The following is a 15,972-nucleotide window of genomic DNA, read 5'->3' as shown; positions in this document are numbered from 1 at the left end:
TGGTTCCTCTTTAACAAAAAAAAAATAAGTTTAAGTTTATTAAAAATCGTTCAAAACACTGCCTTCCCTCAGATTGTAACGACTTTTAAAAAATATCACATAATGTTCATGCATATGCCTTAACTAACTGATAGAAATGTATAAAACAACAACAACTGCTATACTATACAACAAATGTAATACAGAAGAGAAACATGTTGAGAAGAAATTAGTGTTAAGCTGTAGAGATTAAGTGTGCATTTTGAATGTCTACAACCGAGTTTATAGTTTGAGCACAACTAAATGTAACGTTGTTATTAAAGAAAATTAAAAAAAAACTAAACATAATAAAATCTAATAATCATCAACGCTGTAAATGGCTTTTACTCTATCCGAAAACCTGAGGTTAACTGGGCCTCTTCGATTTCAATGAAACATTGTAGACATGTTATCCTACGCTTATGTAAGCCATTTTTGTGTATACGAGGCCAGTTTCACTCGATAATGACATTTGAGAAGGGCGTAAGTGTTTTAATTCTTATTGTATTTCGTAATTCAAATATTGCTGTTTCTCAAAGCCGTTACATCTTATCAAAAAGTGGTCAAACCTTCGGTCGAACACAAACTTGTAGGAAATTAGACGGGCTGAACACTGAAAAAATGAAATACGCCGCTTCTACGAGATTTTTTTTTTTGAATTTTTAAGTTAAAAAGTCAAATTTGAGCACACGTTTTTTTCGCTCATTTTTTTGTGGAAATAGCCTAAGATGTTACAGTTAGACTTACAAAAAATATAGGATGGATCAAGCCTCTTTAAAAAAATAAAAAAATCATTTTTTAAAACTGTTGTTTTGAAAAGTGCTCTAAACGTCAAAAGTTTCAAAAACCGAACACGGAAGTCGTTTCTCCAGACAATTTTGCATAAAAGTCTCCATAAAAACAAGCATCATGAAATAAGCGCCATGTGCATTCGACGAAGAAAAACGAATCACAACAAAGCGCCCCTCTCAATGACAGCAGGGTGATCTAGACGTTGGTGATTTCAAAAGAAGTTATGTTTATTTTTCTCAAATATAATGACGGAAATAAAGTTTTATTGAATTTGGATGATTAAGTATCAATAACGTTTTTCATCGTTTGTTATCATTTCAGACGACAACTTGTTCTTGCCGCTGTCGGACGTAAAACACTAGCCTCTGCGAATTTCCTTTGTTCTTTTTCCCCTTGTCGGGGCCGTGTTAAAAATCGGTTGCAATGTCGAAATATCGCCGAAACGCCGTCGTTATTGACTACAACGTCTTGCCGGTGAGAACGGACATCGAATCAGTTTCGAAATTCATCATCAACAACCTCGAACTGGACCTTAAAAAAGTTAACAACATCCAACTCAACAACTCTCGAAACCACGTCATCATCGAGCTAGGATCGCCGGAGGAAGCATGGGATCTAGCCGAACAGCACAACCTCCGGCATAAGGTAGGATGCAGAGGCCAAGTCTTCCGCATACCTATTTTCCCGGAGGACGACGCCGTTCAAATTCGCGTCCACGATTTGCCACCACAGATGCCGAGCGATGTAATAATTAGGCTTAGTGATTTTTCACGCTCGAAAATTGCAAATTTCACGGAGACCACAATTTCAAAACACCAAATTTCACGCAAATTTCGCGGAACTTCAAAAATGTTCAAATGACCCTGAAAATCCTATGTTCAAATCACAGAAACTACTTTTTATGCTTCATTATATATTATTCTTCAATAAACTAAAAAAATCTTCACTCAATTTGAATGCGACACAAAAAATTCTCCTAATTTTCAAAAACAATCCTCCTGGTTTAGAAACAAAATGTAGGGCACGCGTATTCTCATTTACTGAACTGCTCTTTTAATATTCGACTAATAAAGCTTAAATGTTTTCGCTACTTTGCTTCTGTCATATCATTTTACATTTTATTGAATTTAATAACAAAGCAAGGTCAAAATGAGTAAAATAATTTAAATTTTCTGCGACTTTTAGCCCATTAAACATATTTTTAAGGGTGTAAGATCACTTTTCAAAAACTAAATTTAACAATTTGCAAAAATAATATGATTTTTAACTAAATTTAAATTTTTATTCTAAATGAGAAAGGAAACCAAAAATAAGTAATATTTTTTTAACTTTCACTGGAATAATCCACCCAAATAAACAAATATGTAGTGTTAAAATTAAACAGACCCAAAATGAAAATTTGATATGATTTTAAAATATGATTCCAAAGATACGCTTCAGTTTATTTTCAATAAAACAAAGCTTAATAATTCTTTTTTTATTTCTTCCAAAACTAAACAATTCAAATAAAATAGCAGTAAAATTTTTAATACAGCGAATGAAAATATTACTAAATTAATAATAAAAAAAAACTCAAATACTGAATATTTCTTCAAATGGTTCGTATCAACTTGACATACATGTAGGTATATTCAAGCTTTTTAATTGAAAACTAATAATATTTAATGAAATTGTCTTTTTGGATGAAATATTTATTGAGTTGTTGCTGTTATTAAAAAACGTTACTTAATCCACCCTTAGGTGGTTGGCGCCTTCCTCACATTTAAAGGGTGTTATCCAAAATGAAAAAGTGCGTAAATAACACTTGCTTATAACTTTTGATAGGGTTGTCAGATCTCCAATGTTTTGGACGCGTTAGAAAGGTCTTTTGAATACCCATCCTACAATAGGTCGCATGGGAGATCCGGACAGCATTTTCATCAAAATATCTGAGATCCGGCTTCCAAAAAGTACATAAATAACTCTGAAGTACTTATAACTTTCGATAGGGTTGTCAGATCTTCAATATTTTGGACGCGTTAGAAAGGTCTTTTGAATACCTATCCAACGATAGGTCGCATGAAAGATCCGGACAGCATTTTCATCAAAATATCTGAGATCCGGCCTCAAAAAAGTGCGTAAATAACACTTAAGTGCTTATAACTTTTGATAGGGTTGTCAGATTTTCAATGTCTTGGGCGCATTGGAAAGCTCTTTTGAATACCTATCCAACGATAGGTCGCATGAGAGATCCGGACAACGTTTTCATCAACATATCTGAGATCCGGCCTCCAAAAAGCGTATAAATAACACTTAAGTGCTTATAACTTTTGATAGGATAGTCAGATCTTCAATGTCTTGGACGTTGTAAAGGTCTTTTAAATACCTTTCTGAAAATGTATAGCATGACGGGTTTTCTTACAAAAACCACCCTTTTTACAATCTTCCGGACTTTTGCTAAAATCGGTTTTTTAGCATAACTTTTGAAGTACTTAACTAAACTGCATAATTTTTAATAGCGACTTATGGGATCTCAAGACAGATCGAATGACGCCAAAACGGACAAAATCGGTTCAGCCAATGTCGAGATAATCGCGTGACAATTTTTTGATCAACATCCCACCACACACACAGACATTTGCCCAGAATTTGATTCTGAGTCGATAGGTATACATGAAGGTGGGTCTAGGAGGTCTAATTGAGAAGTTCATTTTTCGAGTGATTTTATAGCCTTTCCTCAGTAACGTGAGGAAGGCAAAAAGGATTTGAGAAAATTGATAAATTTCACGAAATCGTCAAAAAATACTAACCCTATATTAGTAATTAAACCAGGGTATTCACTCGCTTAATTCTACAGTAGTTTATAAAGTTATTTTTATTCCTTTTTGAATTTGATTAAATATTTAGAGAAAAATCGTTACATTTTCACACAAACATAAAATTTCACGGGCTTTCGCGGAAAAAGCAAAATTTCGCGGATTTCACGCTGTCCGCGAAATCGTGAAATTTCACTAACCCTAGTAATAATCAACCATCTCGAGGCATTCGGGCAGGTCAGCTCCATTCGGAAAGAGGTTTGGCGAGAATATTTCCCAGGCATTCCGAATGGAGTTCGAGTTGTCCGGATGTACTTGGAGATGCCAATTCCCTCCTTTATTAAGGTCGAGGGGGAATTAGCCTATGTGGTATACAACCAGCAAGTTAAAACTTGCCGCCATTGTGGAAAACCACTTCACCAGGGAAAGAAATGTGCCGAAAGTTCAACGATTTCACCAACAACAACAACAACAACAACACCAGCACAACCACCACCAACAACAACAAAACCATCACAAACACTATCAGCACCATCACCATCAGCAACAGAAACAGCACCAGATAAAACACCACCTAAAATAGCAACAACAACAATCGAGCCAACGACCTCGGACGATGAGCACCACACAAAACCAACAGAATCTGATCAAACAAACTTCCAGTCCAATCTAATGGATATTTCGAGCCAAACATTTCATTAGGGCACAAAACCAAAAAGTAAACATTCGGGATTATTCCACTATTCCACTCCATAGTACACTCCCTACATGCCCTCCAAGAATCAGATTGATAGCAAACAATTTCCTATTGAAAAAATCAAAAAAACAAAAGGGCACATAACAATGTTCACTCCAAACCAGAAAAAAAAGTTCAATTGTGCCCTTTTCTTTTTCGTTAGTTTTTCGTGGTTAAGGAACTTTCTATGTTATAAAGTTAACTTTTCATACATTCTTAACACTAATTCACTTCAAAACAAAGTTTGGTTAACGTTTCACCAAGGGTTTCTGCAGAAAAAAAAAACTTCGTCGAAATACAATATTGAATACGGCCCGCGGCTGCTGTTCAGTACACTTTTGAAGAATTTTAATGTTTCACATACCTTATCTGCTCCATTCGATCATAAAACTTCACCAATTATCAAAATTTCCACTGAATTCCTCATTATTTCTAACTAAACAAAAGGGCCCATAAACATAATTCAAAACAACAATCCGGTGACAGCGCTTTAGTGCCCTTTTAGTTCTCTTCGAAATTGCATTTAGAAAGGGCCCATTATGAACAGCAGTTGGAAAGCTAAAGGGCCTAATAACGAGATTTTTAAAATTATGAGTTTTATTGCGAAAATCAACATAAATTAAGAAGCAGTAAAGCAGAGTTGAGGATAATGGTGTGTTTTATCGAATCATCAGTAAAAATACCATCAGTCATGCTTATTTTTTAAATAGGAATTGAAACAAGTTGTCCATTTTTTGCAAGCGATTTTCTCGAATCGCGGTTTTTGCTTTTGTGCCCTAATGAAATGTTTGGCTCGATTTCTCCAGAGGACGACGACGACGAAGCGAAATTTGCCAAACCTGGAAACAATAGCCACCAAGCCAAGAGAAGATCACGCAAGAAAAAGTACAATTCCTGCACAGACTGGGGAAATTAATCCACCTATTTGTATTTTTGAAACCAATAAAACTATATTTTATAAAAAAAAAAAAAAAAAAAAAAAAAATTAGAACATCTTATTTTGCTTTTATATTAAAATGGGAATTGGAAATGGATGCTCAAAATTTAAATGCGTTTTTCTCAAAAAGGATGGTGTGTACATGACAATTTTTGAAATGTTGGCATGGAATTGTTTATCAGTTTTTAAGTACTTTTATACAACATATTTGATTGTGAAATAAAACAATAAAATATGTTGTTGCAGCAATTTATATTTTTTTCAATACTAAAAATCCATATGGTACATTTGCCCCATCTGGACAAATTTTTTTTAAAGCTCTCTACAAAAATAACCAAAAGTTAAACCATACTTTATAATAAGTGCAAGTCATTGGTAGGGACACTACTGATCTAGGAAAAAAAGCATTTTGATAGAATGAGCCTTAAAACGAACCCTAAGCCTTATTTTATACTTTCTTTTGTAAACTTCATTCAATTTTGTTCCCAGTGGCGTTTACGTCGTTTTGGCGGTTATGTGGTAGTAGAATCAGCTAATTGCATTGCTAGCAACAAATCTTTATACTGGAAATAATCAAAATTGTAAAAATTACGGCCGTACGAGCGATTGTTCCTCTTGTCCCATATGGTCGTCTTGCCCCTCCTTCCCCTATAAGCTATTGTGTTTCATATGTTTAAAAGTCCTTTAAAAAAAAACTCAAGAAATGTTGATAAACAAAGGTTTTGGCCATTTGTTGGCTTAAAATTTCAATTTCCCATAAGTCGGAGTGTTTTTTTTTTCGAATTGATTGTGTGTGTGTGTTAAATTGCTGATGATGGATTTAAAAAATCAGAAATTCACAAATTCTAAAATTCAGAAAGTTACATATTTTATAACTCTGTAATTCAGATTTTTTTTGAAAAAAAAAAAATTAGAAATTAAGTAGTATACAAACTTTGAATTTAGGATATTCTGACTTTTAGAAATTTGAAAATTTAGAGTTTTGGAAATTTATATATTTAGAAATTAAGAAATCTAGAAATTTAGAAATTTTCAAATTTACAAATTCAGAAATCTAGAATATTACAAATTTAGAATTTCACAAATTTAGAAATTGAGAAATTTAGAAGATTCGAAATCAAGAAATTTATAAATTAGATATCAAGAAATTAAGAAATTCTGAAATTTAGAAATTTTGAAAGTTTGAAATTTATAATTGAAGAATTTTCGAATTTAAAAAAAATGAGAATTTAAGAATTTAAGAATTCAAGAATTTAAGAATTTAAGAATTTTAGAATTTTAGAATTTAAGAATTTTAGAATTTTAGAATTTAAGAATTTAAGAATTTAAGAATTTAAGAATTTAAGAATTTAAGAATTTAAGAATTTAAGAATTTAAAATTTAGAATTTAAGAATTTAAGAATTTAAGAATTTAAAATTTAAGAATTTAAGAATTTAAGAATTTAAGAATTTAAGAATTTAAGAATTTAAGAATTTAAAATTTAAGAATTTAAGAATTTAAATTTAAGAATTTAAAATTTAAAATTTAAATTTAAGAATTTAGAATTTAAATTTAAGAATTTAAGAATTTAAAATTTAAAATTTAAAATTTCAGAATTTCAAATTTCAGAATTTCAGAATTTAAGAATTTAAGAATTTAGAATTTAAGAATTTAAGAATTTAAGAATTTAAAATTTAAGAATTTAAGAATTTAAAATTTAAGAATTTAAAATTTAAAATTTAAATTTAAGAATTTAAGAATTTAAGAATTTAACAATTTAAGAATTTAAGAATTTAAGAATTTAAGAATTTAAGAATTTAAGAATTTAAGAATTTAAGAATTTAAGAATTTAAGAATTTAAGAATTTAAGAATTTAAGAATTTAAGAATTTAAGAATTTAACAATTTAACAATTTAACAAATTAAGAATTTAAGAATTAAGAATTAAGAATTTAAGAATTTTAGAAATTAAGAAATTCATAAATTAAGGAATACAGTTCTTCAGGGATTAGGAATTTAGAAATTTTGAAACTCAGGAATTAAGAATATAAGACATTCAGAAATTAAGAAGTTTAGAAATGTAAAAAATTAGAAAATTCGAAAACAATACATTCTAAAATCTAGAATTTTTAGAATTTAGATATTCAGAAATTTAAAAATAAAGAAACTAAGAAAACATTAAATATTGTAATTTAGAAATTGAGGTTTTCAAAAATTCAAAAGTTTAGATGTTTTGAAATTGAAAAATTCTGAAATTCTTCAATTCACCTCTCATTTGCAGAAAATCCTTAAATTAAGGCTTTTGTGTTTAAAAACTAGGCTTAATCTAGTTCAACCATTTTGGGTTTCAGCCCAAATTACATTAGGCTTCATCCATAAAGTACGTCACACTAACATCAGCCAAAATTTACCCCCTCCCCCTTTGTCACGTTTTCCCTATACTTATAACACGCAATGTCACACTTTCTCAGACCCCCCTCCCCCCTAGAGCGTGACATACTTTATGGATGACGCCTTACGCTATGAATAATTCCTAACATTTTAGTCGCGTGATACCCTCGCACTTCTAGAAAAAGCGCTCAAATGAGTCTTGTTAGCCTATAAATTAGGCTTTTTATGCCTTAAAAATAAGGTTAAATGAAATTCCGCCATATTGGATTTCGATTCCCTCGCATTTTTTTAAAAAGCCTTAAAATTAGTATTTAGTGTTTTTATGTCCAATGATTTATAGTTCTAGGAAAATTAATCACTGCAAGTGCGCAACTGATATCATTTTTCAATAACACGACATAAAAGTACAAGATGTTATGTCAGAGACATAACCCAGAGACTAGGACAATAAAAGAGTTTTGAGCTTTAGGTACTTGACTCGACTCTTGCATCTCAAGTGGGGCTCAGCAGAACGCTGGCGATGTCAAGCGATTTTTTTTTCATTTTGTGTTGCTTGCTCTAACTGAAAACGCTGAATTTCGGATTTTTGATTCACAACATGCATGACTTAACTAGAACGTGTATTTTACTTTCTTATTTTATATCGATTGTAAGATTCCTAACATTAATGAAACATGAGAAATAAACAGGACAACTTAACATAAGCGCATAAGAGGGAAAAGTCCTCCTTGAAGGAAGGTTTAAAATAGTAATGGATAGAAAATAAGAAGATCGACGTGATGGCATTTTAATCGCGAACCAGCTGCAGCTTTTTCAGCACCTGATAGTAGACGGATTCCACCTCCTGCTGAGTCAGAGCGGAAGAGACAAAGGAAAAATCAGTTTAATAAGATTCGGAATAAAAGTTTAAGAAAACACCAACCTTGTACTCCGCGTTCAGCTGGCTGATCCGGTCCTCCAGGCTGGGCAGGATGCTGAACGCCCCGTCCACGTCGACGCCGCGCTTCTGCAGCCGCAGCAGCTCGCGCCGGTGCTTGCTGTAGTTCAGGTTGAGCCGCTTCTTCACCTCGAGCCGGTAGTTGCGGTACTCGGCGTCGTTCTTGGTGTCGGTGACGGCGAGGCGCAGAATCTCGTAGATGACGCGGCACTGTTTGGGGTTGATTTTGAACTTTTCCTTCGCCTCCGCGAGCATGTCCTTGCTGAAGCCGGCCAGCAGGTTGGCCTTGGCGAAGGCGGGCAGCGCCATGCACCGTTTGGCGTCCACGACCGAGCGGATGTGCTGGACGATGTCGGTGGGCTCCTCGTAGGTGATGTCCGCGACGTTCTTTTTGGTGACGAAGTAGTTGTAGGTCGTCTGGAAAGGAGAGGGGGGGTTAGAGGTGGATCTTGGGCTAGTGGAAGCGCGACTGCTTACATGTTCGATCAACCGGGAGGCGATTCCGAGCTTCTGGAACGGTGGCAGCACCAGAATCTGGCTGATGCGCGGCCGGATAAACTCCGGGTACGAGTAGTACTGGTAAACGGTGAAGTAACCTGCGGTGGCGTACCGAACCTCGTTGTTGTTGTTGGAGTACTTCTCGTACACGATGAAGAACAGCCAGAGCGGATCGTGCTCGACCCGGCTGAAGGCATCGATGAACCAGAACGAGAACGACTCCAGCCGCGAGTGGAACTTGAGGAACTCCTGGTCGGTGATGTCGCTCACGTACACCTCGAAGGTGCGTGCCGACGCTCCCGGGTTGACCTCGAACTCGTCCACCTTGGTGCCGAACGGTTTGAACGCCGCTGACCGCGCCTTGATGACCTTTTTGTACTCGTCCAGGTTGGTGTAGTAGCAGCCGTCCTCGACGAGCGCGGCGAGCGATTTTTCCACGTCGTCCGCCTTGATGCCCTCGGTGTTGACGTCGTCAACCTGGGGCGGGAAAAGGTAGAAATGAAGAAATCAAGAAATTAAAGTAACTCGAGATCCCTCACCTTTTTCGAGTACTTGATGTTGAAGTAAATGTCCAGAGGACCCGCCGCGAAGCACACGTCGATCTGCAGGTCCCGGTAGCCGAAGATGTTCTCCTGCTCGCCGAAGATCTGGTGCGCCATCTCCGGATGGAACGCGGCCGCCTCCTCGTCAAAGTCGGCGTCCTCCCGGATCAACCGGAACCGGGTGCAGTCCAGCGCGCTGGTCACAAAGTTCTGCAAACTGTTGATGGCCGTCATGGTGCGGTCTCTGGAATCGGAATGTTGTTAATTTCTACCGGTGGAATCAAGGCCGAAAATTGCGCCAAATTTGCGGCGTAACCTCAAACCAAGGCGGGAACTGTTTTGGCGATTTATTCGGAAATTTGATGATTTTACAACCTACCCTTTATGTGTTGTCGGTTATAAGAGTGTTAACTACAAGATAATTTGCTTTTTAAGCGAATTTCAACGCGATTAGATGCTAATTTTACAATTTTCAAGCCGTAAACAAAATTTTGCAAGGGGAAAGAAATACAAAAATTGCGTTCTTTCCGAAAACGTCAAACCGGTCGTCAGTGCTGCCAGCAAATTGAAAATTGTCGCGCCACGTTAGCCCTTCAAATTCAAACGTGACATTTCTCGCTGTCAAATCGAGTAAACACCGCACCGCTGTTTACATAATTCTCCTCGGAGATTGGACCGTTTTCAGACCTTTCAGACGGATTAGAATGGCCCCACAACTGCTTGATATTCCCCCCGAACCAAAGACCCCCGAAGAGCAGGAAGTGTTCAAGAATCTGTGGTCGGTGAGTATCACTTCCATTCAAAATTGCCCCGCAAAAAGTCAGAAATCATTCCCCTTTTCAAAGATCCGCCCCTGTTACCTCTACAACGAGGAGTTCGACGACTGCACCAGCATCAAGGCCCGCTTCCACCAGTACTTTATCCACGGAAGCAGCGTCGATTGCACCCAGTGGAAGCGCGATTTTGACAATTGCGTCCGCTTCGAGAAGAACCCGCACGACACGAAGAGTGCGCTCGAATTGATCGAAAGTGAGCGCAGCAGGAGGACTGAGAGGATGCGGGCACACTACGGGAACGATGTGTGGAAGAAGCGTGACCGGGTGCCGGAGGGCTGGGCCAAACCGCTGCCGGAGCACCTGCAGAAGGAGTACGAGAGCTCGTACCTGGAGCTGAAGGCGCGCGAGCTTCGCGGGGAGGTCGAGCCGGGCAAGGAGGAGCGGACGATGTGCGTTGTGATGTGAGGGGGGAGGACGTGCGGAATAAAATATTACTTAAGGTTTTAAAGAGTAATGGAAAATGTGTTTAATTTGTTCTGTAGTTAACAAATTTTCATATTAAAAAAGAGCATTTAAATCAAGGAAACCTATTATATCTGAACTTAGTCCAAGACACCAAATGCAGGCCAAGGGTGCATGATACTGATGATACTCGTCGGTTGACACCCAGGCGAGGAACATCCCGGAAGGAGCCCAACTACATCCGTAGTGCTGTTTGGACAAAACAGCATGGCTCTGATTCCTTGCAAGTGTCCTATTTTCTTACCTCCACGTTGGCTTGGTTTAATCTTGGTGTAACCTAGCTGATGGCCTGTGGAAACGACTCGTAAACAAGCTCGTAAACCTTTGACCAGCGAGGGTAAGAGTTGATACGGCTAGAAGAAAGGGGCCCGTCAATGTGGGAAAGGGAAATAATTTGTGATTGTAGACGGTATTGTTTTGATTCGCAGTATGTTGAGTCAACTGCTGTGGATATACCTGAAACTTCGCACAGCGGGGTTTCTCTTCTTTCCATTTCTCAATTATGGAATGATTAAAGGAGTAACACAAATATTACTATTGTACTTTTGAAAAACTTTTCTAAAATTCTTAAGACCAAAATATTGTAACAAATAAGAAATAGCAACAGATAAACACGACTCAACAATAGGGAAGATTTCAGGAGAAAACAATACACAGTAAATAACAATTAGTTTTTGAATTTAAACTAAAAATATAACAGTTTTTGCTATAACGTGAAGACTTCCATCATTGTCGTGATTTTTCGTTCAAAGATATAAATTTTGCGTCGCTTTCAATATTTTGACAAAATTCCTTCAACAAGTTGTTTAGAATTGTGCCCTACACATGCTGATTCCTTTTGGTAACGATTATCCCATTTCTTGTAAAGTTATGGAAATCGTCATTAATCAATGATTGCCAACTAGGACGTCAATGACTGTGCCACAAAATTATATAAATTTTGAAGCACAATTGATTTAGATCAAAAATTCCTTCAGTAGCTTCAAGATGCAAGATGCCATGGCAACAACCGGCACATGCTGATTCCTTTTGGTGCTGAAATTCGTTAAATTGAATTTAATACAGAATATTTTATCGAGGTTTTTAAGCGAAGATGGCGTTCGAATGGTGAACGCCCGAAATGTCAAAATCACGCAGTGGTACCAACATTACGGAAGAAGTGTGCCATGGCATGACAGCCACATTTTTTTTTTCTAATGTTGGTGCTACTGCGCGATTTTGACATTTCGGGCGTTCACCATTCGAACGCCATCTTCGCTTAAAAACCTGGATAGTGATGATCAAATTTCTTCCAAAATGACCAACGGCTTCACCTTAATGAATGTTGATAGGCACACTATAAATGGTTAGGCGCTTATACTTAAATCAAACCGTACCAATGTACCAAATTTACGTCCCATTTTCACATGGCCAGCTACCAAAATTGCATGGAGACTTGTACCACAAAGTTGTACACTGCCGTTCTACGCATAATTGTCCCATGTCCCACCAAGTATTTTCTTGCACGGAATCATTAGTTTTACTAAGCATTATGTCTTGTTTACCTGTTGTATAGCAAGAGAATCACAAATAAGGGTGATAACGAGGGTGATAACATGCTAACTGGGGCGATTAGGGGCATATAGGGCGAATAGGAACCCACGGGACGTGGGTATGCGTAGAAACACAGAAATCGGTCGAAAAATTTCAATCACGTTTTACTCAGTTGCACTTTTTTGAACATGGGACAATTAGGCTTAGAACGGCAGTACACTCAAACCCCGATGGTTTGACACGAACTGTTGTCAAACGAACGGGGTCACTTTTTAGTTTGACACCCCTTTTACACGGAGTTCACACACACTACCGAACGTTTGTTTTGATAGTGTGCGTAAGCGCCGTGTAAAAAGTGACAGTTCGTCACTTTTTAGTTTGACTTTGACCAACCAACGGGGTACAATCTAATCTAATCAGACCCTAGCGCAGCCAATCTTTCGAAGGGATCCTGGAGAGTGCCTTAGGTTAGATGACGCCTAGCACTCTTCTTGTCATTTATTAACATTTGTAGTGCGCCATTGCATCGGAATGCATTGAAACATCACAAACGTTAAAGCGGCCAGGCCTACTGCGTAAAGCCGTATCGCAGAGATGACTCGTAATTGGGTTGAGTTTGAGCACTGAGCGTTCGAACAACAACACAATTCTGAATCGACAGGGGAGGAAGAAGCGTGGGGACACACCACCATACGCTCCGAGATTTGGTTGTATTCGTTGGGAGCACCATGCTAAGAAGGTTTGGTACTCCGGGACCCTCTGGGATGGGACATTGTATTTCCACGAATGCCCTGGACACTATTTGCCGTGGTTATAGCGCCACAACTCGCTCTCTGTAACAGTATTCCTAATTCCATTCCACGCTCACCAAGTCGTCATAGCCTAGTGGTTAGCATTTTTGCTTACCAATCCAAAGGACGGGGGATCGAACCCCGCTGTAGGGTCCGACCCTCCGAGTGTGCTGCCCCTTGGCACAAGTTGTGTGGGAGAGGGAAAGGACGCGAGAGAGTTAGTCATGCGGACAGTGTGAAGGAGTGCACGCAGCGACGAGCTGCGGCACGACGCGAGTGGTTCCGGGAGAACCGGATTAGTGTTCCGGGGCGACCAGCGTACGGACTTCGGTCAGTGGGCGGACGGGTGGACGATCGGCGGCTTTTACGAGCTGCGTCCGTTACGCGAGGACCCCACAAAGTTGGCGACGAGGATTAACAGGTATTTGAAGCTCAGCAGGTGCTAAGTTGGGCCGTTGTTTTGAAGACAGTTGCGCTGTTTTCAAATTCTGTTAAAAAGAGGAGGAAAGATGAAGTGCTCTCTCTCTCTTTCGATTAGATCTTTCTAGGAAGGAGGGCAAGAAGGATCATGACGATTGCAGTGATGCATGGATTGTTGTGTGTATGCATTCTCGACACACACATAAGAGAAACGTCACATGGTGGGGTGCGTTTTGTGGCCCATAGAGTTATCTACGTGCGCATGTATTGCGTGTTTGTACACGAAGGGTTTTTAGGTTAAAATTTGTACCCGCCAGCAAAAACAAATGGCGTGCTAGTGTGCGTGAGATCGGGCTTAGATAGCTCTATGCATAATCAAGACGAATAGATGACTGATTGTTTTGGTGTAGAATTCTGTGGTTAACGTAGGACTACAGTAATTTTGATGAAGAACTTAAATTATTTTAACGTAGAACTAGAATAAAGACTACAAGACTACAAGACTTTGAGACAATTGACAAAAGACAATTTGACGGAAACAATAATTGTTTAACATTAAACAAAAATAATAATAATAATAATTTTGACGTAGAACTTTGATTATTTCAACGTAGGACTACATAGTTTTTGACGTATAATTTCTACTACACTAGTTTTGACGATTAACTTCAACTGTTTGACGTAGGATTATTTAAAAGTTTCGGTTTTCAAACGATTGAGAGCAGTTGACGCGTGACAAGGACAACCTTACTTGTGGAGCGTGTAATGATTGATGACGTTTTATTCTGTGTTTAGACAGGCAGGCACCAAGAGAAATGTCCCTGTAACATAGGTTGCAGGTGGTGAACAGGAAGTTGTTCACGGGATAATGTCCCTGTAACATTGGTTGCAGGTGGTGAACAGAAATCTGTTCACGGGTGGATTGGTTCCGAGTGGAATGTCCCTGTTATTAAACAGGTGGTGAACATGAAGTTGTTCACGGGTGAAACCTTTCCGGGTGAATGTCCCTGTAATTAAACAGGTGGTGAACATGAAGTTGTTCACGGGTGAAATGTCCCTGTAATTGAACAGGTGGTGAACATGAAGTTGTTCACGGGTGAAATGTCCCTGTAATTGGGTCCTAAAATGAAGCTTAGATTGCTGATATTATTGTTAACAGCGATAAAGCTTATTTTTCTGAGTACAATGACACTTTGTACGACCACAAAGAGTTTAAAATGGATTTTTAAATCAGTTTTGAAAAATTAACCTCGCGGTCCTTTTTGACAGAAAAGCTCCTACTTGACAGCTCGTTCCAAGGGGACCATAGTTGATCCATCGATAAAATTTTGTCTAGTCAAAAAAATTTTTTGCATTAAAATAAAAAAAAAGTGATCAGAAATGGTTTTTGATCGTGTTTTTTACCGTTGTACATAAAAATGGACATAGGGCTTTAGTACCCAATTAAACAGGTGGTGAACATGAAGTTGTTCACGGGTGAAATGTCCCTGTAATTGAACAGGTGGTGAACATGAAGTTGTTCATGGGTGAAATGTCCCTGTAATTGAACAGGTGGTGAACATGAAGTTGTTCATGGGTGAAATGTCCCTGTAATTGAACAGGTGGTGAACATGAGGTTGTTCACGGGTGGATGTCCCTGTAGTTGAGCAGGTGGTGGACATGAAGGTGTTCACGGGTAAAATGTTCCTGTAAATCAAAAGGTGATAACATGAAGTTGTTGAATCGTTATCGTCCCTGTTGTGAAACAGGTGGTGAACAAAATGTGGTTCACGGGTAAAAGTCTCTATTATAGTTGTCACAGTTGGTGCACCAATAATTGTTACGGACAAAGTGATCAGTTATCTAGCTGTTCACGAATGGATTGAAAATGTCCCTATTGTTATAATAGGTGGTAAACAAATGGTTGTTCACGGGTAAAATGTTCAGTTATCAAGCTGTTCACGAACTGTTTGGAACTGTCCCTATTGTTATAATAGGTGGTGAGCAAATGATTGTTCACGGGTAAAGTGTTCAGTTGTCTAGCTGTTTACGAATTGATTGAAAATGTCCCTATTGTTATAAATGTGGTGAACAAATTGTTGTTCACGGGTAAAATCAAGGTAAAATGTTCAGTTGTCAAGCTGTTCACGAACTGTTTGGAACTGTCCCTATTGTTATAATAGGTGGTGAGCAAGTGATTGTTCACGGGTAAAGTTTTCAGTTGTCTAGCTGTTCACGAATTTATTAGAACTGTTCCTATAGTTATTATAGGTGGTGAACAAATGGTTGTTCACGGGTAAAATGTTCAGCTGTTTAGCTGTTCATG

The 15,972-nt window shown here is 37.9% G+C and overlaps 3 protein-coding genes across 4 annotated transcripts; 2 read left to right on the top strand and 1 right to left on the bottom strand.

Moving 5' to 3' along the window:
• Positions 1-1,134: 1,134 nt before the first annotated feature.
• On the top strand, positions 1,135-4,307 carry LOC119768981 (probable transcription-associated protein 1). Its single transcript, XM_038260847.1, has 2 exons — positions 1,135-1,455; positions 3,951-4,307. Exons 1-2 carry the CDS (start codon positions 1,234-1,236, stop codon positions 4,305-4,307), a joined length of 579 nt encoding a protein of 192 aa, XP_038116775.1. The 5' UTR covers positions 1,135-1,233.
• A 3,944-nt stretch (positions 4,308-8,251) lies between these two features.
• Positions 8,252-10,165, bottom strand: LOC6032541 (histone acetyltransferase type B catalytic subunit). 2 transcript variants are annotated; one of them, XM_038264404.1, is made up of 5 exons: positions 10,005-10,165; positions 9,623-9,869; positions 9,063-9,560; positions 8,571-9,002; positions 8,252-8,495 (listed from the first exon to the last, which is right to left on the bottom strand). In XM_038264404.1, the coding sequence occupies exons 2-5, from the start codon at positions 9,857-9,859 to the stop codon at positions 8,436-8,438; spliced, it is 1,227 nt and encodes a 408-aa protein (XP_038120332.1). In that variant the 5' UTR covers positions 9,860-9,869; positions 10,005-10,165; the 3' UTR covers positions 8,252-8,435. The 2 variants fall into 2 exon arrangements, with proteins under 2 accessions (XP_038120332.1, XP_038120334.1); XM_038264406.1 differs by having other exon boundaries at positions 8,252-8,492.
• Positions 10,166-10,241: 76 nt separating this feature from the next.
• Positions 10,242-10,915, top strand: LOC6032542 (UPF0545 protein C22orf39 homolog). Its single transcript, XM_001843070.2, has 2 exons — positions 10,242-10,407; positions 10,471-10,915. Exons 1-2 carry the CDS (start codon positions 10,330-10,332, stop codon positions 10,864-10,866), a joined length of 474 nt encoding a protein of 157 aa, XP_001843122.1. The 5' UTR covers positions 10,242-10,329; the 3' UTR covers positions 10,867-10,915.
• Positions 10,916-15,972: the final 5,057 nt, after the last annotated feature.

This window comes from Culex quinquefasciatus, chromosome 3, assembly GCF_015732765.1.
Source record: "Culex quinquefasciatus strain JHB chromosome 3, VPISU_Cqui_1.0_pri_paternal, whole genome shotgun sequence".
Lineage (NCBI taxonomy): Eukaryota > Metazoa > Arthropoda > Insecta > Diptera > Culicidae > Culex > Culex quinquefasciatus.
The sequence above is the reverse complement of the archived record's forward strand: the minus strand, read 5'-3'. Positions and strand labels throughout refer to the sequence as shown.